Source organism: Carassius gibelio, chromosome B9 (assembly GCF_023724105.1).
Source record: "Carassius gibelio isolate Cgi1373 ecotype wild population from Czech Republic chromosome B9, carGib1.2-hapl.c, whole genome shotgun sequence".
Taxonomy (NCBI): domain Eukaryota; kingdom Metazoa; phylum Chordata; class Actinopteri; order Cypriniformes; family Cyprinidae; genus Carassius; species Carassius gibelio.
The window spans coordinates 31,691,911-31,718,239 of record NC_068404.1 but is presented as its reverse complement, the minus strand read 5'-3'; the positions used below and the strand labels follow the sequence as shown (position 1 = coordinate 31,718,239).

At 35.2% G+C, this 26,329-nt stretch overlaps 1 protein-coding gene and 2 long non-coding RNA genes across 3 annotated transcripts in view; 1 reads left to right on the top strand and 2 right to left on the bottom strand.

The window, feature by feature from the left end:
* LOC127964884 (NACHT, LRR and PYD domains-containing protein 12-like) overlaps positions 1-26,329 on the top strand; it is a 1,383,583-nt gene that overhangs the window by 316,042 nt on the left and 1,041,212 nt on the right. The window contains exons 12-13 of the mRNA XM_052565314.1: positions 788-961; positions 6,565-6,738. Of these exons, the coding sequence (XP_052421274.1) occupies positions 788-961; positions 6,565-6,738 (348 nt within the window). The remainder of the gene's footprint in view (positions 1-787; positions 962-6,564; positions 6,739-26,329) is intronic.
* The window catches only part of LOC127964964 (uncharacterized), a 528,628-nt gene that overhangs the window by 301,936 nt on the left and 200,363 nt on the right, over positions 1-26,329 (bottom strand). The window lies entirely within an intron of this gene.
* LOC127964979 (uncharacterized) overlaps positions 1,015-26,329 on the bottom strand; it is a 110,042-nt gene continuing 84,727 nt past the window's right edge. Inside the window, exons 2-3 of the long non-coding RNA XR_008155215.1 lie at positions 6,925-7,369; positions 1,015-1,147 (exon numbers count right to left, since the gene is read on the bottom strand). This is a non-coding gene — a long non-coding RNA (uncharacterized LOC127964979). The remainder of the gene's footprint in view (positions 1,148-6,924; positions 7,370-26,329) is intronic.

Sequence of the window (26,329 nt, the reverse complement as noted above, 5' to 3'; positions counted from 1 at the left end):
GTATGATTTTTACATTAAAAATTTAGAAATAAAAATCATTCATCAAATACTCTTCTGCATGTTAGTCACGCTTGCATCAGCTGACAGTCAGCTGTTCCTGACGTGTACCAATCCAGTCTCGACACCTATCACCTGCGGTCTATTTAAATTCCCATTATTCAGTGTCTCTCCATCGCATCACTGCTTGCTATTAACTCCCTCCTCCAACCCCAACTCCACCAACTGAACCTGTAATCTGATCTAACTTCTTCTTTCTTTACAGTGTCTTCATTGGAAGCAGTCTCTATGACCTTTTGTTTACAACTCATGTAATTGAGAATTGTAATTATATTTGCTTATAATGGTTCTGTTCTGTACCCCAGGGGGGTTTGTCTTGCTGCTCTCCGCACTCTGTCCAAGCATGGCTGCATGGACAGAACATAACCATACCACCAACACTAACTGTATGCAATTATAATTGTCATTAAATATACATGAGGGAAGTGATCCTGATTGAACTGCATTCTATGAACACTTTGTTCAGTCGAAACAAAGTTGTTTGTCATTAAATAGATTTGTATTAATGTCTACATAAGACATTAAAAATCCTGAGAGTGTAAAGGAGTTTTTTTTTTATTTTTGAATGAGGTTTTAAATTATTTATGATCATGTTTTTTTGTTCTTTGACATTTTAAATCTCAGTCCAGTGATGCATCACACATTGATTTGTTCTTTCTCTTTACTAATGGATTCACAGCTAAACTGATCTGATCTGAGAGAGTGAAGAGTGTGTCATTGTTCTCTACAGGTTGAGATATTGTTACGTCACAGATGAAGGTTGTTCTGCTCTGGCTTCAGCTCTGAGATCAAACCCCTCACACCTGAGAGAACTGAGTCTGACTGAGAATAAAATAAGAGATTCGGGAGTGAAGCGTCTCTGTGCTGGACTGGAGGATACTCGCTGTAAACTGGAGACACTGTGGTAAGATTATATATGACACGCTGTAAAATATTTGTGAAGTGAAAAACAAATCACCCAGAAAGCCAGAAAACACAATAGTTGTATCAAGAGACAGAGATACAGAAAGTAAAACATTGTGTGTCTTTGTTTCTTGTTCATGTGTGGACTTCTGTGTTCATGTTAAAGCTGTTTCTGCATTAGCAACACCTTTAAATGGATTCTGTTACGCTAAGTGCTAATAGCTCGTCTTGTTAAGTACTATCTGCAAGTATGAATAATATCTCAGTGTAGGAGATCTCAGGTTCTGATATCCTTGAGTGATGGAGAAACACACACATACACAGACTACGTTTACATGCTGTTAAAATTCGGGTTATGGTCGGGTTAAGGTCCCTATTTGGGTTTCTGAAACATTCGGGATAACTCGTTTACATGCGTGAGCAGAGAGAGTTACTCCTGTATACATGGAATGTGTAATCAGTCGCCAATATCCCGATGTAAACAGCAACACACGGTTAGCGTCTGGACGTAATACGCAATATGCGTAATTTCCGATTCTTCTTCCTGTATCCAAAGACTCAAAAGACCAAGATTCCTTGCGATTAGAACATGCGCAGAACACACATTTTGATGGGGATATGCCGAAACGCGTTTACAAGACCAAATATTCGGGTTAGAAAAGGGGTACCCCAGGTATAATATCCCGGTTTTTAAAAACCGGGATATGAGCATATCCGGGTTTTTGCCGGTGTTTACATGGCCGTGCGCGACCGGGTTATTGCTAATATCCCGGTTTTGAACGGGTTATTGGCTGCATGTAAACGTAGTCACAGACTGTAGTGTGACGCTCCATGTCTGCTGTTACTGTACTGTTTCTGGTTCTGATTCACTGTTAGTGCTGCGCTTGATTTGAGACGCTTTAATTTGTATTTGGGAACACAACATTCATCATTAGAAACATTTATAAATCTGTTGTTGTTTACAAAGAAGTTTAGTGTCACACAATCCTTCAGAAATCATTCTGATTTACTGATCAAGAAACATTTCTGATTATTATCAATGTTAAAAACAGTTTTGCTGCTTAATATTTTTGTGGAAACTATGATACGACTCAAACATTTGTATAGGATTTAAAAAAAGAGAGAAATTAATAATTTTATTCATCATTCATGAAAGCCACAAAAACTGTGTGAAGGAATTTAAAATGATTTCTATTTGATAAATGCATTTACCAATTTAATTAATATATTGATAAATGCAAATAAATGCTGTTCATTAAACTTTATATTTATCAAAAAATAAAGTGCATCATTTCAACACAAAATATGAAGTAGCAAAATGTTCAACATTGATAATAATCAGAAATGTTTCTTGAGATTAAAATAAATTGTAATGACTTCTAAAAGATCACGTGACACTGAAAACTGGAATAATGATGAAGAATATTCTGATTTGCATCACAGGAATAACATCACATTTCATATTAAAATTTTTAACTTTTTTTGTATTTGTAATAATATTTCACAATATTTATTTTACTTTATTTTGATCAAATAAATGCAGAAGATAGTTTGTAGCTCGGCCACATAAGAGGTATACGTTTATAAAGCTGTTGATTAAATGTTAATCTGATTGTTGATGTGGCACAGCTGTTATTAACCCTCTAAGCGCCAAAGTCGCAAAATTGCGACAAGACGTCACCCTTAATAAAATAGACTGTAGTTCCCAAGGGGCAAGGAACTCGACCGGAAGTTGAAGTCGGGTGGGGGCTGCCATCTTTTAGCAGAACTTCACTTGCGTTAGCATTCCCATTGACTCCCATTCATTTTGGCGTCACTTTGACAGCGAATAACTTCACATCTGAGGCGTTTAAAGACTCCGTTTGTCCATTATTTATTTCTAAAGATACACGACAATGTATAAAGGGCTCCATTACCTTTTATGTTACATTATGGCCCCGTATAAACAGTTTTTGTAAAAAATAGGCTAACGATTGCGTCATAACCACTCGTCTCTCTGTCGCATTACCGTACAGACAGGAGGAGAAGCTCGCAGGCAATTAACTTAATATGGCGTACTGGCGTTACATTTTAAAATACTATACAAAATAATTAATCAGAATACTTACTCCTGCTCACTCATGACAAAGAAGTCCCCGCTCAAGCTCGCCGTCTCTGCAAGATTAAAGATGGCAGTTTTCACGCACAGCCACTTAGAAGATTTACATCTGTCAGACAGGTTGCTGACGTCGTCAAGCTTCGTTTGAGTCTGCGCGGCAGAAACGGAAGTGATAAAAAACGCTAAAACTGGGCTTCATTTGTCTCAATTGAGTTCCAATGGGGTCGCTGTGTCCATTTCTTTTACTGTCTATGGTAGTTCCTTATCTTCTGTAATATCTCATTTGTATTCCCTTCCACTAGATGGCAGACACGTAGTACTTTGATTCTAGACCAACATTATGCATTGTTTCTGTTCAAAGTGTCGAGCTCTCATGTTATTGATGCGGGAGCAATTCATTTCATAGCGTGAGTGTAAATCGTGAGATTTATGAGAGAAAATCGCCAGATGGCTAATACAAAGAGGATGTTGCAAATGTTGTTCACCGATTCTGACTCTGAAGGGGAATATTTGCCTTTTGGAAATGACGATCAGCCGTCTAATGATCACGCGTCTCGCGGTACATCTTTACATCGCAATGGTGCCACCGTGCAAAGCGAGAGTGTTCACGAAGCACAAACAAGCGATCGTTTCGAGCCTTTGCTCAACGGGGAAGCGGGTAACAGAGGTGAACGTGGTCATAGTGTCCATAGGAGAGCTGTTGCTGATCGCGCACGCTCTAATACTCGGCCGGCAGACAGTACAGGTGCAGTCTGTGTGGAGAAGGTGCGCTGTGTCATGCAATGAATGAGAGGAACCATGCTCTCAACAACTACCAACTGTGTCACATAGATGCCTGATTGGGCAGATAGATGCTCAACTGATCAAAAAATAGACTCATGTATTTTACTATGGCACAGCAATATAGTAATAATCTACTACTTTTCTCGTTTTTTTCCCCCTGATCATTTGGAATGAGAATAAAAGGCAAAAAAACAACAACAACAGCAATAAAAACAAAATTAAAAAACTTGCAAATAAGTTCAAACATCCATTCAATATCTATTATTTCCTGAATATTACTGATGAACTGATCAAAAAGTAAGCTACTGTTCACATGTGTTTTACTACTATATAGTGTAGTGATATAGTAATAATTTAGTACTTTCTCCTGTTTTATTGTTGGCTTCCTCTGTTCTGATCATTTGGAATGAGGATAAAAAAGACATATACACACAGAAAAACATGCAAATATGTTCAAACATCAATTCAATATCTAATATTTCCTGAATATTATGAAATTCGAGATAGCCGCCCATGGTGACGTCATAATATGCCAATTAGATTAGTATATTTACACCCCACTTAAACTTCGATCATGCCAAACATTTTTCTAATTTACAGTAGATCTCTATCTTTAAGCCCTTTCAAGTCACAAGCTTTTGAAATCTTGATGCCAAAATACAACATTTTTTCCCAAAAAACCCTGGCGCCTTAAGGGTTAACGTTTCTTTGTTTGTATTGCCCCTTTGAGAACTGTGGGCTCTGTTTCTTCTCGCGAGAGTTCGCTCGTGATGCGGGAATCCCTGTGACGTCAATGTGCTCACTTTAGGATTTAGCGATCGATCGCCTGATCATTATTACCTGCTGTATTTACCTGTGACTTTGAGTTGCTTCCTCGTGGAAATAACCTGACGCCATTGATTTATTTTACTGAGGACTTCGTCACAGGACAGCGCTGTTCTCAACGTGCTCCCGGACTCCAAATATTGCACCGGTGAGACCGAACCGAACACACACACACACACACACACACACACACACACAGAGAGAGACCCTCCATGAGAACGAGTGTAAGCAAGTTCACGAAAGGTTGGTATCTGGTGATCACCTTTACACAATCACACATTAAAAAGTGGTATAAAAATATTTGTAATTCTGAATATAATTTTGTCAGTGTGTTAATGTCGACCCGAGAAGCACCATTGGACTTCCAAGGACATTACTCACTCACCCTCATATATTTATTGTATATATTGTGTATATCTAGTATTTTGTTCTCTTCTGTCTTCTTGTATAATACACGCTGGGTTGGCCTTCATTCTTTATTGCGGTGGTTATTTATAGTTCCTTCATTCCTTCAAACCCCACTATTAAGAGGTAACTGAAAAGTTTATTTGTGTAGTCAGCTTATTTTAGGCCTAGCGTTACAAGCAGTGTTGTGCAAATTACTTCCAAACTGTAAAACATTATAGATTACTTGTTACTGTCATTTAAAAGTAATTCCTTCCGTTACAATATTACTGTCTCAGAATTGTAATGTGTTACATTACTCCAGTATTACTCTTGAGTTACTTTCACCAAAATAACTACAGAAATAGAAGTTAACGTTCTGAAATGTCAAAATGTACTGCAGAGTATTTTATCTCCAGTAGAGGAGTAACATAATGACTGTGGGCGATCCAGACTACTAACAATAGAGCTTATAATCGACAAAGTGAAGGATCAAGACAACACAAGACAGGATGACAGCCAGAATCACAAACGATCCAAGTCTGTTACAAGTATGGTAGAGGTAAAGAGATTATCTGGCAATATCTGTGAATTGCTTGGGTCTATTCATATTAGACACAACAGGACTATATGTAAACTCTAATGCCATATACAATTGTAAAATGACAAGATGCGCACACATCCATCTGGTGAATGTACAGTCTTCTGCTATCTTCACTCATTAGCCTCTTTTCCACTGTCCAGTGTGAGCCGAGGCTAACAGCGAGCCGGACGGAGCTAATAGCCTCGGACCTCGAGCACAGAGGACGAGATCATTCTGTGTCATGACAGTATCCTCACACACTCCTGTAAACCCCGTCCTAAACACACCTTCACTGGACTACGTCACACAATACAGAGTTACACCAGCGAGAGAGAGATGAATGAAAAAACATCACTAAACAAATATATCAGAAGCTGACGTTTAGTCTTTATTTCCAAACGTGGACACCACACGCAGCTATTGACTGACCACAAACAGGAAATGGAACTAATTTGCTGCATCTTTGATTCGTTCATGTCTTGCTGTTTTATTCTTTTCTCTTTTCTTTGAACAATTCAATTTTGGGCTAAAAGTGTGTTGTAAAGCGTTACTGAACATGTACGGAGTGAAATATTACTGAAAATTGATTAGTAATGCCTTACACTACTGTGTTACTGCTAAAAGTAATATGTTACTGTAATGCGTTACTCCCAACACTGGTTACAAGTTATTTCAAAATCATTAATAATTGTAATGTTTCCAATCACATGCCTGTATTTGGTTAAAAATCCTGACAGAGTAATAAAGAATTTTTATTTTATCTTTGAATGAGGTTTTAAATGATTTATGATCAAGTTTTTTGTTCTTTGACATTTTAAATCTCAGTCCAGTGATTCATCACACATTGATTTGTTCTTTCTCTTTACTAATGGATTCACAGCTAAACTGATCTGATCTGAGAGAGTGAAGAGTGTGTCATTGTTCTCTACAGGTTGAGATATTGTGGCGTCACAGATGAAGGTTGTTCTGCTCTGACTTCAGCTCTGAGATCAAACCCCTCACACCTGAGAGAACTGGATCTGTCTGAGAATATAATAAGAGATTTGGGAGTGAAGTGTCTCTGTGCTGTACTGGAGGATCCTCGCTGTAAACTGGAGAAACTGTGGTAAGATTATATATGACACACTGTAAAATATTTGTGAAGTGAAAAACAAATCACCCAGAAAGCCAGAAAACACAATAACTGTATCAAGAGACAGAGATACAGAAAGTAAAACATTGTGTGTCTTTGTTTCTTGTTCATGTGTGGACTTCTGTGTTCATGTTAAAGCTATTCCTGCATTAGCAACACCTTTACATGGATTCTGTTACGCTAAGTGCTAATAGCTCGTCTTGTTAGCAAAGGCTTGACTGTTAGCAGACAAAATTACTAAAGAAAGCAGTCAGATAAGTGAGAGAGTAATTCAATTCAAGTTTATTTGTATAGCGCTTTTTATAAAACAAATCGTTACAAAGCAACTTTACAGAAAATTATGTTTCTACAATATTTAGTAGTAGCTAGTTGTTTGTGCACATTTGACAGGATTTTAGAAAAAATTATAATAATACAAGACGTAGTCAGCTAGACGATGAACTATCAATATTATTAATTAAGTTATTATATGATTCAGTCACACATTTAGCAATAATTGTTAGTTCTGTTTGTTGATTCAGGGTTAGCATCATCTGAGGTCCTCTGAGGGTCAGCATCATCTCTTCTCAGGTGTTCTGGATCCAGACTGGAGCTTGTGTAAATCCTAGTTACCACGGGGTGAAGATCCCGTGGCGAAACATAGAAACAAAATAGAGACATCATTAGCATAGCTGCTGATCCAACAAAGTAAAATTAGTTTAACCCAAGCTAATGAATAAAAATGCACCTTTGATCAGATGCAACTACACTCACAATTAAAAAGAAACATTATTCGAATGCTTGGCGAAAGAGATGTGTTTTTAATCTAGATTTAAACAGAGAGAGTGTGTCTGAACCCCGAACATTATCAGGAAGGCTATTCCAGAGTTTGGGAGCCAAATGTGAGAAAGCTCTACCTCCTTTAGTGGACTTTGCTATCCTAGGAACGACCAAAAGTCCAGCGTTTTGTGACCTTAGGGTGCGTGATGGGTTGTAACGTGGTAGAAGGCTAGTTAGGTACGCTGGAGCTAAACCATTTAGGGCCTTATAGGTAAGTAATGATAATTTGTAACTGATACGGAACTTAATAGGTAGCCAGTGCAGAGATTATAGTGCATATTTTCTTGACCTCGTAAGGACTCTCGCTGCTGCATTTTGGACGACCTGTAGCTTGTTTATTGACGAAGCAGGACAACCACCTAGAAGTGCATTACAATAGTCTAGTCTAGAGGTCATAAATGCATTAACTAGCTTTTCTGCATCAGAAACAGATAACATGTTTCGTAGCTTGGCAATGTTTCTAAGATGGAAGAATGCAGTTTTTGTAACATTGGAAATATGATTTTCAAAATACATATTGCTGTCTAATATGACACCCAGATTTCTGACTGTAGAGGAAGTAACAGTACATCCGTCTAGTTAGGGCCCGAGCACCGATGGTGTGAGGACCCTCTTGTATCTGCTTTGTTTTTTATTAGGGCCCGAGCACCGATGGTGTGAGGACCCTCTTGGAATTGCTCCGTTTATTATTATTATTATTATTATTATTATTAGGGCCCGAGCACCGATGGTGTGAGGACCCTCTTGTATCTGCTTTGTTTATTATTATTATTATTATTATTATTATTATTATTAGGGCTCAAGCCCAAAGGGCGAGAGGCCTATTGTTTTCCTTAGGATTATTTTTTATTATTATTATTATTATTATTATTATTATTATTATTATTATTATTATTTTTTTCCAACGTCTCGGGGGCTTTTGGGGCCCTTAACGTGCTTAAAAAGTCTTGAAAATTGGCACACAGATTGGAACCTGCGGCCATTAGGGCCGGGCAGAGACTGATACACGGGCGTGGCACAGGGGCTCTACAGCGCCCCCTGGAATATGGAGGGCCATATATCATACATTCTTGCTCGTAGACGTATGAAACTCGGTACACATATAAATCTCATCAATCCAAACAACTTTTGTATTGCATATCATGGGCTCCGCCCAACAGGAAGTTGGCTATTTAGGGTTTAGTATTCAAATTTTTCGTCAAAGTTGTGGGGGCTTTTGGGGTCCTTAACATACTCAAAAACTCTTGAAAATTTGCGCACACTTTGGAATCTGTGGCCTTTAGGAGCCTGCAGAGGCTGGGACCCGGGCGTGGCACAGGGGCTCTACGGCGCCCCCTGGAAAACAGTCAGAAATGTTGATGTATAGCTCACACATACTTGCACATATTCATATGAAACTCAGTACACATATAGATCTCATCGTGCCGAACAACTTTCGTATTGCATGTCATAGGCTCCACCCAACAGGAAGTCAGCTATTTAGAGTTATGTAAAAAGCGCATGCTCTGGAATTTGAAATACTTGTCATAGGTTTTTTTCTCGATTGCCGCCAAACTCGGTCAACATGATCTCAAGACACTGGGGATGAAAAATTGCCAGGGGATTTTTGATATCTCGAACGGTTTGCTCGTGGCGAGGCGTTGAAATTATGGCGAGAAATTAGAAACAGGAAGTGTCTAATACCATCCACATACATTTCCTGATTTTAATCAAACTTCATCAGATTATTCGTTGTATAATGTCGATCGCATATATGTGACTATTAGGAGTCAAAGTTATAGCGCCACCAACTGGCAGAAGGAAGTGTGTCATTTTCAAAATGATTTTAATTCAGCATCTTATTATTACTCGATTTGCTTCAAACATCATCAGAATAATGTTAAAACACAGCTGATATAAATCTGCAAGGGGGATATTGATATCTAAAAAATTGTTGCCGTGGCAACATGTCAAACTGGAATACTTCTCAGGTGATTTTGAGGCAAATAACATACTTAGAATTTCACAAAACTCTGAACACACATCAGTATTTCTGATAGGAACTTAAATTGTGAATGGATTTTGGATAGCTTGAATGGTTTTGCCGTGGTGATTTTTTTAAATGACCTTACAAAGGGAATCATTATTGTATTTTTAAATTGCAGCTTCCAAACACGTCAAATAATTTTTTCATACAGATGAAAAAGTCATTCTGAGGAAATATGCATAGTTTCACGACTTTACAACACTGTATGGATAACAGAAAATTAAAAAACTGTCAGACATCTCATCTCACTCTGTCCCTCTGTTTGAGTATATGTGCTTCAGACTTCCATTGTCTGAGAGAAATAGCGCCCCTACAGGTTCAATTCCCGGACTTTTACTTTCACTTTTAAATCTGTTAAAAATACAAACAAATACTTAGATTTACTTCACACTGACAAGCTAAACCAACATATCTGATTATTACCGGTTCAGGGCTCATGGATAAATTATTTCTGGCCAGAGATACGTGAGAAATAGGAGAGATGAATCACCGCTGTGATCACGAGCGTCTGGAGTAAAGAGCTCAGAGAAAACGAATTTATTCCTGTTTTAAAGCTTTTAAAAATAAATTATTACAGCGATATCACACAATCAACCAATTAGAACACACCAAGAGCTAAATTCAGATGTTTTTGAACTGTTTGTGTGAAAATGAAATATTTGTGGCTGCCTATCTGAAATCACCGCTCCGATCAGCGCGTACAGTGTCCAGCTCAAAACAAACGAATTTATTCTTGTTTAAGAGCTTTTTTAAATAAAATATTACCACAAATGCACACAATAAACCCACTGTAACACAACAAGAGGTAAATGCAGGTGTTTGTGACCAGTTTAAGTGTGCAAGACTATTTGAAAGCGCGACTGGCAGAATAACATATATCTCTCGAGCTGCAGGATTCTGGCTTTCGTCGTACGAACGAACACATCACGGACAAGATTATTTCAAAATACATAATAGCTTGGCGACTATAAACGAAAACAGCCACGTGAACATAAACTGGATCTACTGGATTTGAATATTAAAGTGACCACATTTACCACTTGCTTCTGTCTTCAATTTTAATCTATATAAAAAAGGAAACTCATTCGACTTGGCTGCTTTTTTAATGTGTGCGTATTTATTTATTTATCTTTTTATACATTTTGTATAATTTCATAGTTTGTGTATTACAATTATAAAAACAAAAATAAAATTAGCCACTCACATAGAAATAGCTTAGGCCTTAACCTTTTTCTGACAGTTTTAGGGATTTTTAAAAATCCTAAAAAAAAACTTATTTGTGCTGCAAATAATAATTTCAAACTCATTTGATACTGACCTATGACATCCTGTGACATTATATTTATTTTAATTTACATAATCTCATGGATGTAACAGTAAATCTGTTCAGCTCACAGATCAATACTAAGCTGTAATGCAAGCAGAACTTTCACAAATGCTTATGAGTCATTTAAGGATTTGATAACACTGTAAAATAATGTCTAATTTGTTAACATTAGCAAATTCATTGATAACACTTTATAATAACTGCACTCATTATTAAATAGTCAGTTCATGCTTTATAAAGCCTTGTCCCAATATTAATAGTCAGTAGTAAGCAGTTTATAAATACAGCTATAAATAGCTTGTCCTTGGTTTATAAGCACATTTATTAAAAATGAGAGTAAGTTATCTTCCTATGAAAAATAAAAGATAAAAATAAACAACAACACAGATTGATACAGAACTCAGAAATTTTATTGTGGATTTATGATAAAGCCTGCAAATGAATTCATACTCCTACTCATACAACTCCATACTCCTTTTTCAACATGATGCCAATATACTGAGATGTTAAATTGTGAATGGGTTTAGGATAGCTTAAATGGTGTTGCCATAGAGATTTATTAAAGTAACATAAAAAAATACAATAGTTATTTTACTATATCTTTACAATTTTTCATTCTAAATCTTCATAATTTTTTATATAAGTAGAAGTCCTCATTTGAAGGAAGCACAGTAAGTTTCATAGCTTTATCACTTTCAAGAGCCAGCATAAAATTTAAACTATCATAACTTATAAATCAAGCTTGCAATTCTTAGTACCTATAATGGCCACCAGAGGGAGCTATAGGATTACTTTTAAATAATTATTGTAGAAACGAGTATGATTTAAATCATTTATAGAAATCTTTCAAAAAAAAATGAATTGTATATATTTTACTGATAAAATGACCCTCACTTAATTAGAATAACAAGCTGAAGTATTTTGAACTGTATATTAAGAATAATTCTTTATAGGCTGTATGGACAGATAACGTTTTGAGTGACTCTTGAAGGTTCAGCACCACATCCTCTTTTACCACTGTTTAAAGAATTAATCTTACAGAATAGTTGTGAATGAATTTTGCATAGCTTGAATGGTTTTGCCGTGATGTTTTTTGAAATAATAGTAAAAAAGGAACCAGTAAATGTCTTTTTATTTTTTTAAAGTGCAGCTTCTAAACACTTTAAAAAAAAAAAAAATGTACACATAGAAGACCAGTCATTCTGAGGCATATTTCCTCAGAATGACTGGTCTCATGACCATAGTTTCATGACTATACAACACTATATGGATGATAGAAAATTAAAAAAAACTATCATACATCTGATGTCACTCAGTCCCACTGTCACTGTGGGTAATGTGTGTGTGTGTGTGTGTTAAGTGAATTAGGTGTGAAACTATCAGGGTGCATTTAGTCTCCAGCGCCAACATTTTACAGAACTGCCACTTTCCTGGAGTCTCCAGAATTACTCGGTGTCAGGCTCTGAGAGACTTAAGATTCCAAAAAATGATTTAATTAGAATACCATGAAGTATTGTGAAATACTATATATTAAGTCTTTATATATAGGCTTTATGCACAGATTAGAGTGACTCGTGAAGGACCAGCACCACCTCCTCTTGTTCGATGGTTTGAGGAATATATCTTCCAGAATCTGGGATTAAGATTTAGGAGCTCATTTTTATTCCACCTCCTTTCCTGAAAAGTCTGTCTTGCAGAATTGACTAAAAATTAATCTTCACATTAATTACTAATTATTTTGCAATTCTTTTTGTCAGTTCTTCTTGACCTGCTTTTTTCTTCTTCTTTTCTGACCTCATGACCCAGTCAGTATTTTTTGTACAATGGTCAAGTCTTAACTTATCCATTTCTGTATTGCATTTGTGTTTGATATTTCTCATGGGTATTTCATAATTTTCGACTTTACAGTTTGAGTTAAAAGTCTATTTTAGCGCATTTCATCTGTAAAAGAAAACATGCCTAATAATTTTGCACACATGAATATAAGGAGTTTTTCTCTTCCAGCTTTCCTGGACTATTGTATAGCACTCATAAATGATTAAATAAAAAATAATGGTAGTTATTAAGATTTATATGGTTTGGAATTGATAAAATGTACTTGGAAAAAAATCACAATAAAACAATGTTTTCATGTTTAAGTTTGGAATATTAACTGACATGAATGAATGCTATATAAATATTGTTCATGTTAACATAATGTTTATAAATGAAATCTTATTGTACAGTGTTACTAATATATATATTGTTCTGTGAATGTGATTTTAAAGTCTAGATGATTCGGATTAACCCTTTAACTGCCGTATCCTTTAAAACCTCACTGCCAGAGGGATATTGTGAATGCATGTGCCCGCTGGGCACAGTTTACCTGATGCCACCGGGGTGGTGATGGCATTGGTGGCTTGAGCCCGCCATCGCTGCTTGCAGCTATATTTAGGGCTCAAGCCCGAAGGGGCGAAGAGCCCTATTGTTCCCCTAAGGATTATTCTTTTTCTTATTATTATTATTATTTTTTTTATTTTTTATTAAACCTTCCGGGGGTTTTTGGGGGCCTTAACATGCTCAAAAACTCTTGAAAATTGGCACACACATTGGAATCTGCGGCCATTAGGACGCCACAGAGACTGGGACCCGGGCGTGGCACAGGGGCTCTACAGCGCCCCCTGGAACACAGTCAGAAATCTTGAACCATAGCTCACACACACTTGCATATATTTATATGAAACTCAGTACACTTGTAGATCTCATTGAGCTTAACAACTTTCGCGCTCTATGTCAAAGGCTCCGCCCAACAGGAAGTCAGCTATTCATGGCTGTTTAAAAAAAGCATGCTCTGGAATTTGATATACTTGTCATAGGTTTTTTACTTGTTTGCCACCAAACTCGGTGAACATGATCTCAAGACATTGGGGATGAAAAATTGCGAGGGGATTTTTGATATCTCGAACGGTTTGCCCGTGGCGAGGCGTTGAAATTAGGGCAAAAAGTGAGAAACAGGAAATGCCTAATAACATCCACATACATTGCCTGAGTTTGATCAAACTTCATCGGTTTTTTCGATGTATGATACCGATCGTATATATGTGACTATTAAGAGTCAACGTTATAGCGCCACCAACTGGCAGCAGGAAGTGAGTCATTTTCAAAATGCTTTGAATTCAGCATCTTATTTTTACTCGATTTGCTTCAAACTTCATCAGAATAATGTCAAAACATGGCCGATGTAAATCTGTTGTGGGGATATTGATATCTTATATATTGTTGCCATGGCAACGTGTCAAACTTGAATATTCTGTTATGGTGATTTTGAGGCAGATAACAACCTCAGATTTACATGAAACTCAAAACACATATCAGTATTCTTGATAGCTAGACAATGGAAAAAGCTTTTAAAAGGGCGTGGAAGAGGCACTCTATAGCACCACCTTTTGTCAAAAGTGGGGGGGTTAGTTTTAGCTACAGACACCAAACTCGGTACAAAAATTGTTCTTATCAAGACGGACAACTTTCTAATTCACAGTCATCAGCTACGATCAACAGGAAGTCAGCTATTTTGATTTGAATGTGGATTTTTTTTTTACATTTAGCTGTGAATTAATGCATACTGCTCAGAGGAGAGTAACACTATACACACCAAACTTTGTCTACATGATGCCAAAACATTTTAAACAACTTAAATTGCCAATGGATTTTGGATAGCTTGAACGGTTTTGTCGTGGTGATTTTTTTAAATGACAGTAAAAATGGAATTATTAATTGTCCTGCATTTTTAGATTCCAAACACTTCAAAACCTTTTTTCATACAGAAAAAAAGTCATTCTGAGTAAATATGGATAGTTTCACGACTTTACAACACTGTATGGATAACAGAAAATTAAAAAACTGTCAGACATCTCATCTCACTCTGTCCCTCTGTTTGAGTATGTGCTTCAGACTTCCATTGTCTGAGAGAAATTGCGCCCCTACAGGTTCAATTCCCGGACTTTTACTTTCACTTTTAAATCGGTTAAAAATACAAATAAATACTTAGATTTAATTCACACTGACAAGCTAAACCAACATATCTGATTATTACCGGTTCAGGACTCATGGATAAATTATTTCTGGCCAGAGATACGTGAGAAATAGGAGAGATGAATCACCGCTGTGATCACGAGCGTCTGGAGTAAAGAGCTCAGAAAAAACGAATTTATTCCTGTTTTAAAGCTTTTAAAAATAAATTATTACAGCGATATCACACAATCAACCAATTAGAACACACCAAGAGCTAAATTCTGATGTTTTTGAACTGTTTGTGTGAAAATGAAATATTTGTGGCTGCCTATATGAAATCACTGCCTCCGATCAGCGCGTACAGTGTCGAGCTCAAAACAAACGAATTTATTCTTGTTTAAGAGCTTTTTTAAATAAAATATTACCACAAATGCACACAATAAACCCATTGTAACACAACAAGAGCTAAATGCAGGTGTTTGTGACCCGTTTAAGTGTGAAAGACTATTTGAAAGCGTGACTGGCAGAATAACATATATCTCTTGAGCTGCAGGATTCTGGCTTTCGTCGTACGAACGAACACATCACGGACAAGATTATTTCAAAATACATAATAGCTTGGCGAATATAAACGAAAACAGCCACGTGAACATAAACTGTTGAGAAATAAATCTGAAGTGGATCTACTGGATTTTAATATTAAGTGACCGCATATACCAGCTGCTTCTGTCTTCAATTTTAATCTATATAAAAAATTAAATTCATTCATCTTGGCTGCTTTTTTTTAATGTGTGAACGTATTTATTTATTTATTTATTTATTTATTATTTTGCTCTAACAACAATTAATCTATATTTAATTAAATCAATTACATTTTATTTTACATTTGATTTGTCCATTTCTGCATCTAAACGCCTAAAAACCTAAAACATGCTCTATTATACTATTGTTAGCAATTTCTTTATCGTCCAATTTATCTGGTGTACACTTTTATTTTCATAATAAACTTGTTTGTTAGATTATACACAGTTACAGTGGTCTATAATAAATATTAACAGGTTTTATTCAAGCTGTTTAGAATGATTGCAGTAGGCCAATTTTTTTAAATGTAAATAAAATAAAATTAAAAAAATTAAATAAATAAATAAAAAACATTGGAAAACAATAACTGTTGTACATTTTTATACATTTTGTATAATTTCATAGTTTATGCATTATAGTTATAAAAACAAATACATTTAGCCACTCACATAGAAATCTTAAAGGCCTTATCCTTTTCTGACAGTTTTAGGGATTTTTAAAAATCCTAAAAAACCTTATTTGTGCTGCAAATAATAATTTCAAACTCAAAAAGTAAATATTCAGTTCATGCTTTATAAAGCCTTGTCCCAATATTAATAGTCAGTAGTAAGCAGTTTATAAATACAGCTATAAAAAGTTTGTTCTTGGTTTATAAGCACATTTATTAAAAAGGAGAGTAAAGGGTCAGTTATCTTCCTATGAAAAATAAAAAAATAAAAATAAACAAACAACAACACAGATTGATACAGAACTCAGAAATTGTATTGTGGATTTATGATAAAATCAGCCTGTAAATGAATTCATACTCCTCCAAGAAGACACAAGTAGTTCACACCAAACTTTTTTAACATGAAGCTAATATACTGAAGATGTTAAATTGCGAATGGGTTTAGGATACCTTAAATGGTGTGGCCATAGCGATTTATTAAAGTAACAAAAAAAAAAATACAATCGTTATTTTACTATATCTTTAAAATTTTTCATTCCAACTCTTCATAATTTTTTATATACGTAGAAGTCATCATTTGAAGGAAGCACAGTAAGCTTCATAGCTTTATCATTTTCAAGAGCCAGCATAAAATTAAAACTATCATAACTTATAAATCAAGCTTGCAATTCTTACTACCAATAATGGCCACCAGATGGAGCTATAGGAATACTTTTAAATAATTATTGTAAAACAAGTATGATTTAAATCATTTATAGAAATCTTTCAAAGAAAAATAATATGTATTTTATGTATTTTACTGATAAAATGACCCTCACTTAATTAGAATAACAAGCTGAAGTATTGTGAACTGTATATTAAGAATAATTCTTTATAAGCTTTATGGACAGATACGTTTTGAGTGACTCTTGAAGGTTCAGCACCACATCCTCTTTTACCACTGTTTAAAGAATTTATCTTACAGAACAGGTGCGAATGAATTTTGGATAGCTTGAATGGTTTTGTCGTGGTGATTTTTTGAAATAACAGTAAAAAAGGAACCAGTAAATGTCTTTTATTTTTTTAAAGTGCAGCTTCTAAACACTTCAAAAAAATTTACACATAGAAGACCAGTCATTCTGAGGAAATATGCATAGTTGCATGACTATACAACATTATATGGATGATAGAAAATTAAAAAACTATCATACATCTGATGTCACTCTGTCCCTCAGTCACTGTGGTTAATGTGTGTGTGTGTGTGTGTGTGTGTGTGTTAAGTGAATTAGGTGTGAAACTATCAGGAAACATTTAGTCTCCAGCACCAACATTTTACAGAACTGCCACTTTCCTGGAGTCTCAGAATTACAATGTGTCAGGTTCTGAGAGATCTAAGATTCCCAAAAAATTATTTAATTAGAATACCATGAAGTATTGTGAAATACTATATATTAAGACTTTATATATAGGCTTAATGAACAGATTAGAGTGACTCGTGAAGGACCAGCACCACCTCCTCTTGTCCGATGGTTTGAGGAATATATCTTCCAGAATCCGGGATTAAGATTTAGGAGCTCATTTTTATTCCACCTTCTTTCCTGAAAGTCTGTCTTGCAGAATTGACTAAAAATTAATCTTCACATTAATTCCTAATTCTTTTGCAATTCTTTTGTCAGTTCTTCTTGACCTGTTTTTCTCTTCCAGCTTTCCTGGAGTATTGTATAGCACTCATAAATGATTAAATAAAAAGTAATGGTAGTTATTAAGATTGATATGGTTTGGAATTGGTAAAATGTGCTTGGAAAAAAATCACAATAAAACAATGTTTTAATGTTTAAGTTTGGAATATTAACTGACATGAATGAATGATATATAAATATAGTTCATGTTAACACAATGTTTATAAATGGAATCTTATTGTAAAGTGTTACTAAAGTTTTATATATATATATATATATATATATATATATATATATATATATATATATATATATATATATATTGTTCTGTGAATGTGAAGTCTAGATGATTCGAATTAACCCTTTAACTGCCATATTCTTTAAAACCTCACTGCCAGAGGGATATTGTGAATGCATGTGCCCGCTGGGCACAGTTTACCTGATGCCACCGGGGTGGCGATGGCATTGGTGGCTTGAGCCCGCCATCGCTGCTTGCAGCTATATTTAGGGCCCAAGCACCGAGGTGCGAGGACCCTCTTGTATCTGCTTTGTTTTTTATTATTATTAGGGCTCAAGCCTGGAGGGCGAGAGCCCTATTGTTTTCCTTAGGATTATTTGTTATTATTATTATTATTATTATTATTTATTATTATTATTTTTCTTCAAGGTTTCGGGGGCTTTTGGGGCCCTTAACATGCTTAAAAAGTCTTGAAAATTGGCACACACATTGGAACCTGCGGCCATTAGGGCCGGGCAGAGACTGATACACGGGCGTGGCACAGGGGCTCTACAGCGCCCCCTGGAATATGGAGGGCCATATATCATACATACTTGCACATAGACATACGAAACTCGGTACACATATAGAACTCATCAATACAATCAACTTTCGTATTGCATATCATAGGCTCCACCCAACAGGAAGTTGGCTATTTGGGGTTTATTATTCATATTTGTCGTCAAAGTTGTGGGGGCTTTTGGGGTCCTTAACATACTCAAAAACTCTTGAAAATTTGCGCACACTTTGGAATCTGTGGCCTGAAGGAGCCTGCAGAGGCTGAGACCTGGGCGTGGCACAGGGGCTCTACGGCGCCCCCTGGATCACAGTTATAAATGTTGATGTATAGCTCACACATACTTGCACGTATTAATATGAAACTCAGTACACATATAGATCTCATCGTGCCGAACAACTTTCGTATTGCATATCATAGGCTCCACCCAACAGGAAGTCAGCTATTTAGAGTTATGTAAAAAGCGCATGCTCTGGAATTTGAAATACTTGTCATAGGTTTTTTACTCGATTGCCGCCAAACTCGGTCAACATGATCTCAAGACATTGGGGATGAAAAATTGCCAGGGGATTTTTGATATCTCAAGCGGTTTGCTCGTGGCGAGGCTTTGAAATTATGGCGAGAAATGAGAAACAGGAAGTGTCTAATACCATCCACATACATTTCCTAATTTTAATCAAACTTCATCAGATTATTCATTGTATGATGTCAATCGCATATATGTGACTATTAGGAGTCAAAGTTATAGCGCCACCAAGTGGCAGCAGGAAGTGTGTCATTTTCAAAATGCTTTGAATTCAGCATCTTATTTTTACTCGATTTGCTTCAAACTTCATCAGAATAATGTTAAAACACAGCCGATATAAATCTGCTGGGGGGATATTGATATCTAAAAATATTGTTGCCGTGGAAACATGTCAAACTGGAATACTTCTCAGGTGATTTTGAGGCATATAACATGCTTAGAATTTCATCAAACTCAGAACACATATCAGTATTAGTGACAGCTAGACACTGGCAAAATTTCATAAGAGGGCGTGGAAGAGGCACTCTATAGCGCCACCTTTTGTCAAAAGTGGGGGGGGTTAGTTTTAGCTACAGACACCAAACTCAGTACAAAAATTGTTCTTATCAAGACGGACAACTTTCTAATTCACAGTCATCAGCTACGACCAACAGGAAGTCGGCTATTTTGATTTGAATGTGGATTGTTTTTTACATTTAGCTGTGAATTAATGCATACTGCTCAGAGGAGAGTAACACTATACACACCAAACTTGGTGTACATGTTGAAAAAACATTGAGGAACTTAAATTGTGAATGGGTTTTGGATAGCTTGGATGGTTTTGTCGTGGGGATTTTTTAAAATGACAATAAAGATGGAATTATTAATTTTCCTGCATTTTTAAATTCCAAACACTTCAAAACCTTTTTTCATACAGAAAAAAAGTTATTCTGAGTAAATATGCATAGTTTCATGACTTTACAACACTGTATGGATAACAGAAAATTAAAAAACTGTCAGACATCTCATATCACTCTGTCCCTCTGTTTGAGTGTGTGTGCTTAGACTTCCATTGTCTGAGAGAAATAGCGCCCCTACAGGTGCAGTTACCGGAATAAAAAAGGGAGGAGACTGTCTTTTGGTTTCGATTTTAAATCGGTTAAAATACAAATAAATACTTGGATTTAATTCACACTGACAAGCTAAACCAACATATATGATTATTATAAGGTCAGGGCTCATTAATAATTGATGTGTGGTCAGTGATACGTGAGAAACACGAGAGATGAATCACCGCTCTGAGCAGGAGCGTGTGGAATGATGAGCTCAGAAAAAAACGAGTTTATTCTTGTTTTATAGCTATTAAAAATAAAGTATTGCAGCGATATCACACAATTCACCAATTAGAGCACACCAAGAGCTAAATTAAGATGTTTTTGAACTGTTTGTGTGAAAATGAAATATTTGAATATCTGAAATCACTGCCTCCGATCAGCGCGTACAGTGTCGAGCTCAAAACAAACGAATTTATTCTTGTTTAAGAGCTTTTCAAAAATAAATTATTGCCATAAATGCACACAATACATCCATTATAACACTACACGAGCTAAATGCAGGTGTTTGTGACCCGTTTAAGTGCGCAAGACTATTTGAAAGCACGACTGGCAGAATAACATTTCTCTCTCGAGCTGCAGGATTCTGCCTTTCGTCGTAAGAACGAACACATCACGGACAAGATTATTTCAAAATACATAATAGCTTGGCTAATATAAACGAAAACAGCCACGTGAACATAAACTGTTGAGAAATAAATCTGAAGTGGATCTACTGGATTTTAATATTAAGTGACCGCATATACCAGCTGCTTCTGTCTTCAATTTTAATCTATATAAAAAATTAAACTCATTCATCTTGGCTGCTTTTTTAATGTGTGTACGTATTTATTTATTATTTTGCTCTAACAAGACTTAATCTATATTTAATTAAATCAATTACATTTGATTTTACATTTGATTTGTCCATTTCTGCATCTAAACGCCTAAAAACCTAAAACATGCTCTATTATACTATTGTTAGCAATTTCTTTATCGTCCAATTTATCTGGTGTACACACTTTATTTTCATAATAAACTCGTTTGTTAGATTATACACAGTTATAGTGGTCTATAATAAATATTGACAGGTTTTATTCAAGCTGTTTAGAATGATTGCCATAGGCTAATTTTTAAAAATGTAAATCCCAAAAAAAAAAAAAATGTAAATAAATAAAAAACATTGGAAAAGAATAACTTGTACTTTTTTATACATTTTGTATAGTTTCATAGTTTATGCATTATAGTTATAAAAACAAACAAATTTAGCCACTCACATAGAAATCTTAGGCCTTATCCTTTTCTGACAGTTTTAGGGATTTTTAAAAATCCTAAAAAACCTTATTTGTGCTGCAAATAATAATTTCAAACTAATTTGATACTGACCTCTGACATCCTGTGACATGATATTTATTTGAATTTACATAATCTCATGGATGTAACAGTAAATCTGTTCAGCTCACAGATCAAGACTAAGCTGTAATGCAAGCAGAACTTTCACAAATGCTTTTAGGTCAATAAAATCATTACAAAACACTTACAAATCATTTAAGGGATTTGATAACACTGTAAAATAATGTCTAATTTGTTAACATTAGCAAATGCATTGATAACACTTTATAATAACTGCACTCATTAGTAAATAGTCAGTTCATGCTTCATAAAGCCTTGTCCCAATATTAATAGTCAGTAGTAAGCAGTTTATAAATACAGCTATAAATAGCTCATTTATTAAAAAGGAGAGTAAAGGGTCAGTTATCTTCCTATGAAAAATAAAAAAATAAAAATAAACAAACAACAACACTGATTGATACAGAACTCAGAAATGTTATTGTGGATTTATGATAAACTCAGCCTGTAAATGAATTCATTCTCCAAGAAGACACAAGTAGTTCACACCAAACTTTTTTAACATGAAGCCATATACTGAAGATGTTAAATTGCGAATGGGTTTAGGATACCTTAAATGGTGTGGCCATAGAGATTTATTAAAGTAACATAAAAAAATACCATAGTTATTTTACTATATCTTTAAAATTTTTAATTCCAACTCTTCATAATTTTTTATAAACCTAGAAGTCATCATTTGAAGGAAGCACAGTAAGTTTCATAGCTTTATCATTTTCAAGAGCCAGCATAAAATTAAAACTATCATAACATATAAATCAAGCTGGCAATTCTTAGTACCTATAATGGCCACCAGAGGGAGCTATAGGATCACTTTTAAATAATTATTGTAGAAACAAGTATGATTTAAATCATTTATAGAAATCTTTCAAAGAAAAATAATATGAATTTTATGTATTTTACTGATAAAATGACCCTCACTTAATTAGAACAACATGCTGAAGTATTGTGAACTGTATATTAAGAATAATTCTTTATAGGCTTTATGGACAGATAAGTTTTGAGTGACTCTTGAAGGATCAGCACCACATCCTCTTTTACCACTGTTTAAAGAATGTATCTTACAGTACAGGTGCGGATGAATTTTGAATAGCTTGAATGGTTTTGTCGTGGTGATTTTTTGAAATAACAGTAAAAAAGTAACCAGTAAATGTCTTTTATTTTTTTAAGTGCAGCTTCTAAACACTTCAAAAAAATGTACACATAGAAGACAAGTCATTCTGAGGAAATATGCATAGTTTCATGACTATACAACACTATATGGATGATAGAAAATTAAAAAACTATCATACATCTGATGTCACTCTGTCCCTCTGTCACTGTGGGTAATGTGTGTGTGTGTGTGTGTGTGTGTGTGTGTATGTGTGTGTGTGTGTGTGTGTGTGTGTTAAGTGAATTAGGTGTGAAACTATCAGGGAGCATTTAGTCTCCAGCGCCAACATTTTACAGAACTGCCACTTTCCTGGAGTCTCCAGAATTACTCGGTGTCAGGTTCTGAGAGATCTAAGATTCCAAAAAATGATTTAATTAGAATACCATGAAGTATTGTGAAATACTATATATTAAGACTTTATATATATGCTTTATGAACAGATTAGAGTGACTCGTGAAGGACCAGCACCACCTACTCTTGTCCGATGGTTTGAGGAATATATCTTCCAGAATCCGGGATTAAGATTTAGGAGCTCATTTTTATTCCACCTCCTTTCCTGAAAGTTTGTCTTGCAGAATTGACTAAAAATTAATCTTCACATTAATTCCTAATTATTTTGCAATTATTTTTGTCAGTTCTTCTTGACCTGTTTTTTTTTTTCTTCTTCTTTTCTGACCTCATGACCCAGTCAGCATTTTTGTACAATGGTCAAGTCTTAACTTATCCATTTCTGTATTGCATTTGTGTTTGATATTTCTCATGGGTATTTCATAATTTTCGACTTTGAGTTAAAACAGTTTGAGTTAAAACTCTTTTTTAGCGCATTTCATCTGTAAAAGAAAACATGCCTAATAATTCTGCACATTAATATAAGGAGTTTTTCTCTTCCAGCTTTCCTGGACTATTGTACAGCACTCATAAATGATTAAATAAAAAATAATGGTAGTTATTAAGATTGATATGGTTTGGAATTGGTAAAATGTGCTTGGAAAAAAATCACAATAAAACAATGTTTTAATGTTTAAGTTTGGAATATTAACTGACATGAATGAATGCTATATAAATATTGTTCATGTTAACATAATGTTTATAAATGAAATCTTATTGTAAAGTGTTACTATATATATATATATATATATATATATATATATATATATATATATATATATATATATATATATATATATATATTTATATGTTAGGGCCGGGACTCGATTAAAAAAATTAATCTAATTAATTAGAGGCTTTGTAATTAATTAATCGAAATTAATCGCATTTTAATCGCATATAAACATTTGACCTGAGAACAGTGAGAAGTAATTATTTTTCACATGGATTTATAATATACCATTGAATAATGACTGAATACATAAGCTTAAGCAACAAAATATTGTTTATTTTTGTTCAACCAAGTGTAGCAGACCAGAGCAATTTTTGCCATGAAGTGTAGCAATAGCATATTTAGAAACAATTTAGAAATAGTACATTTCAGAAATTCAGGAAGCTTATAGGTGCTGGAACCTTCTGTAAAGAGTTTTTTAAGTAAAACACAATACTGTCAATTACATTCAGAACATTGGAAACACTGACTATTAGAAAACATCTCTCTGTTGCTTCAGAGGCCATAACATACTAAGTCCAACTCTCAATAACCTTGGCCAAAACAATAACGAGTTCAACATAAACTGTTGCACCAACAAAATAATATATAGTTCAACATAAAGTGTAAAGTCCACGCTAGCTGCTATATGTTTTGCGTTGAGGTTATACTTGAGGCTCGATGTGCTGCAGTGATATCATAGACAGTAGTGATATGCGAAGCGAACGCCAGTTGGTGCTTCAGTATAATCGGTCCGCCGAAACAAATCCAGTGAGAAACATTCTGCGGTGCAAAAATAAGTTGTTAAAAATGCGGGAATTTATTTTTCTGTAATTAACTAATCTTAGTTAACGCGTTATTTTTTGTGTAATTAATTAATCTCAATTAACGCGTTAAAGTCCCGGCCCTAATATATATATATATATATATATATATATATATATATATATATATATATATAAATAGTTCTGTGAATGTGATTTTAAAGTCTAGATGATTCGGTTTAACCCTTTAACCGCCATATCTTTTAAAACCTCACTGCCAGAGGGATATTGTGAATGCATGTGCCCGCTGGGCACAGTTTACCTGATGCCACCGGGGTGGTGATGGCATTGGTGGCTTGAGCCCGCCATCGCTGCTTGCAGCTATATTTAGGGCTCAAGCCCGAAGGGGCGATTATTCTTCTTCTTATTATTATTATTTTTTTTATTTTTTATTAAACCTTCCGGGGGTTTTTGGAGGCCTTAACATGCTCAAAAACTCTTGAAAATTGGCACACACATTGGAATCTGCGGCCATCAGGACGCCACAGAGACTGGGCCCCGGGCGTGGCACAGGGACTCTACAGCGCCCCCTGGAACACAGTCAGAAATCTTGAACCATAGCTCACACACACTTTCATGTATTTATATGAAACTCAGTACACTTATAGATCTCATTGAGCCGAGCAACTTTCGCACTCTATGTCATAGGCTCCGCCCAACAGGAAGTCAGCTATTTAGGGCTGTTTATAAAAAGCATGCTCTGGAATTTGATATACTTGTCATAGGTCTTTTACTTGATTGCCACCAAACTCGGTCAACATGATCTCAAGACATTGGGGATGGAAAATTGCGAGGGGATTTTTGATATCTCGAACGGTTTGCCCGTGGCGAGGCGTTGAAATTATGGCGAGATATGAGAAACAGGAAATGTCTAATAACATCCACATACATTTCCTGAATTTGATCAAACTTCATTGGTTTGTTCGTTGTATGATACTGATCGTATATATGTGACTATTAAGAGTCAACATTATAGCGCCACCAACTGGCAGCAGGAAGTGTGCCATTTTCCAAATGCTTTGAATTCAGCATCTTATTTTTACTCTATTTACTTAAAACTTCATCAGAATAATGACAAAACACGGCCGATGTAAATCTGTTGTGGGGATATTGATATCTGATATAGTGTTGCCATGGCAACGTGTCAAACTTGAATGTTCTGTTATGGTGAGTTTGAGGCAGACAACAAGCTCAGATTTACATAAAACTCAAAACACATATCAGTATTAGTGATAGCTAGACAATGGCAAAAGCTTTTAAAAGGGCGTGAAGGAGGCACTCTATAGCGCCACCTTTTGTCAAAAGTGGGGGGGTTAGTTTTAGCTACAGACACCAAACTTGGTACATAAATTGTTCTTTTCAAGACGGACAACTTTCTAATTCACAGTCATCAGCTACGACCAACAGGAAGTCGGCTATTTTGATTTGAATATTTAAATTGAGCTCTGATTTAATGCATACTCCTCACAGGGGAAGTACACTATACACACCAAACTTTGTCTACATGAAGAAAAACCATTGAGGAACTTAAATTGCGAACGGATTTTGGTTAGCTTGAACGGTTTTGTCGTGGTGAATTTTTGAAATGACAGTAAAAAGGGAAACATTAATTGCCTTGTATG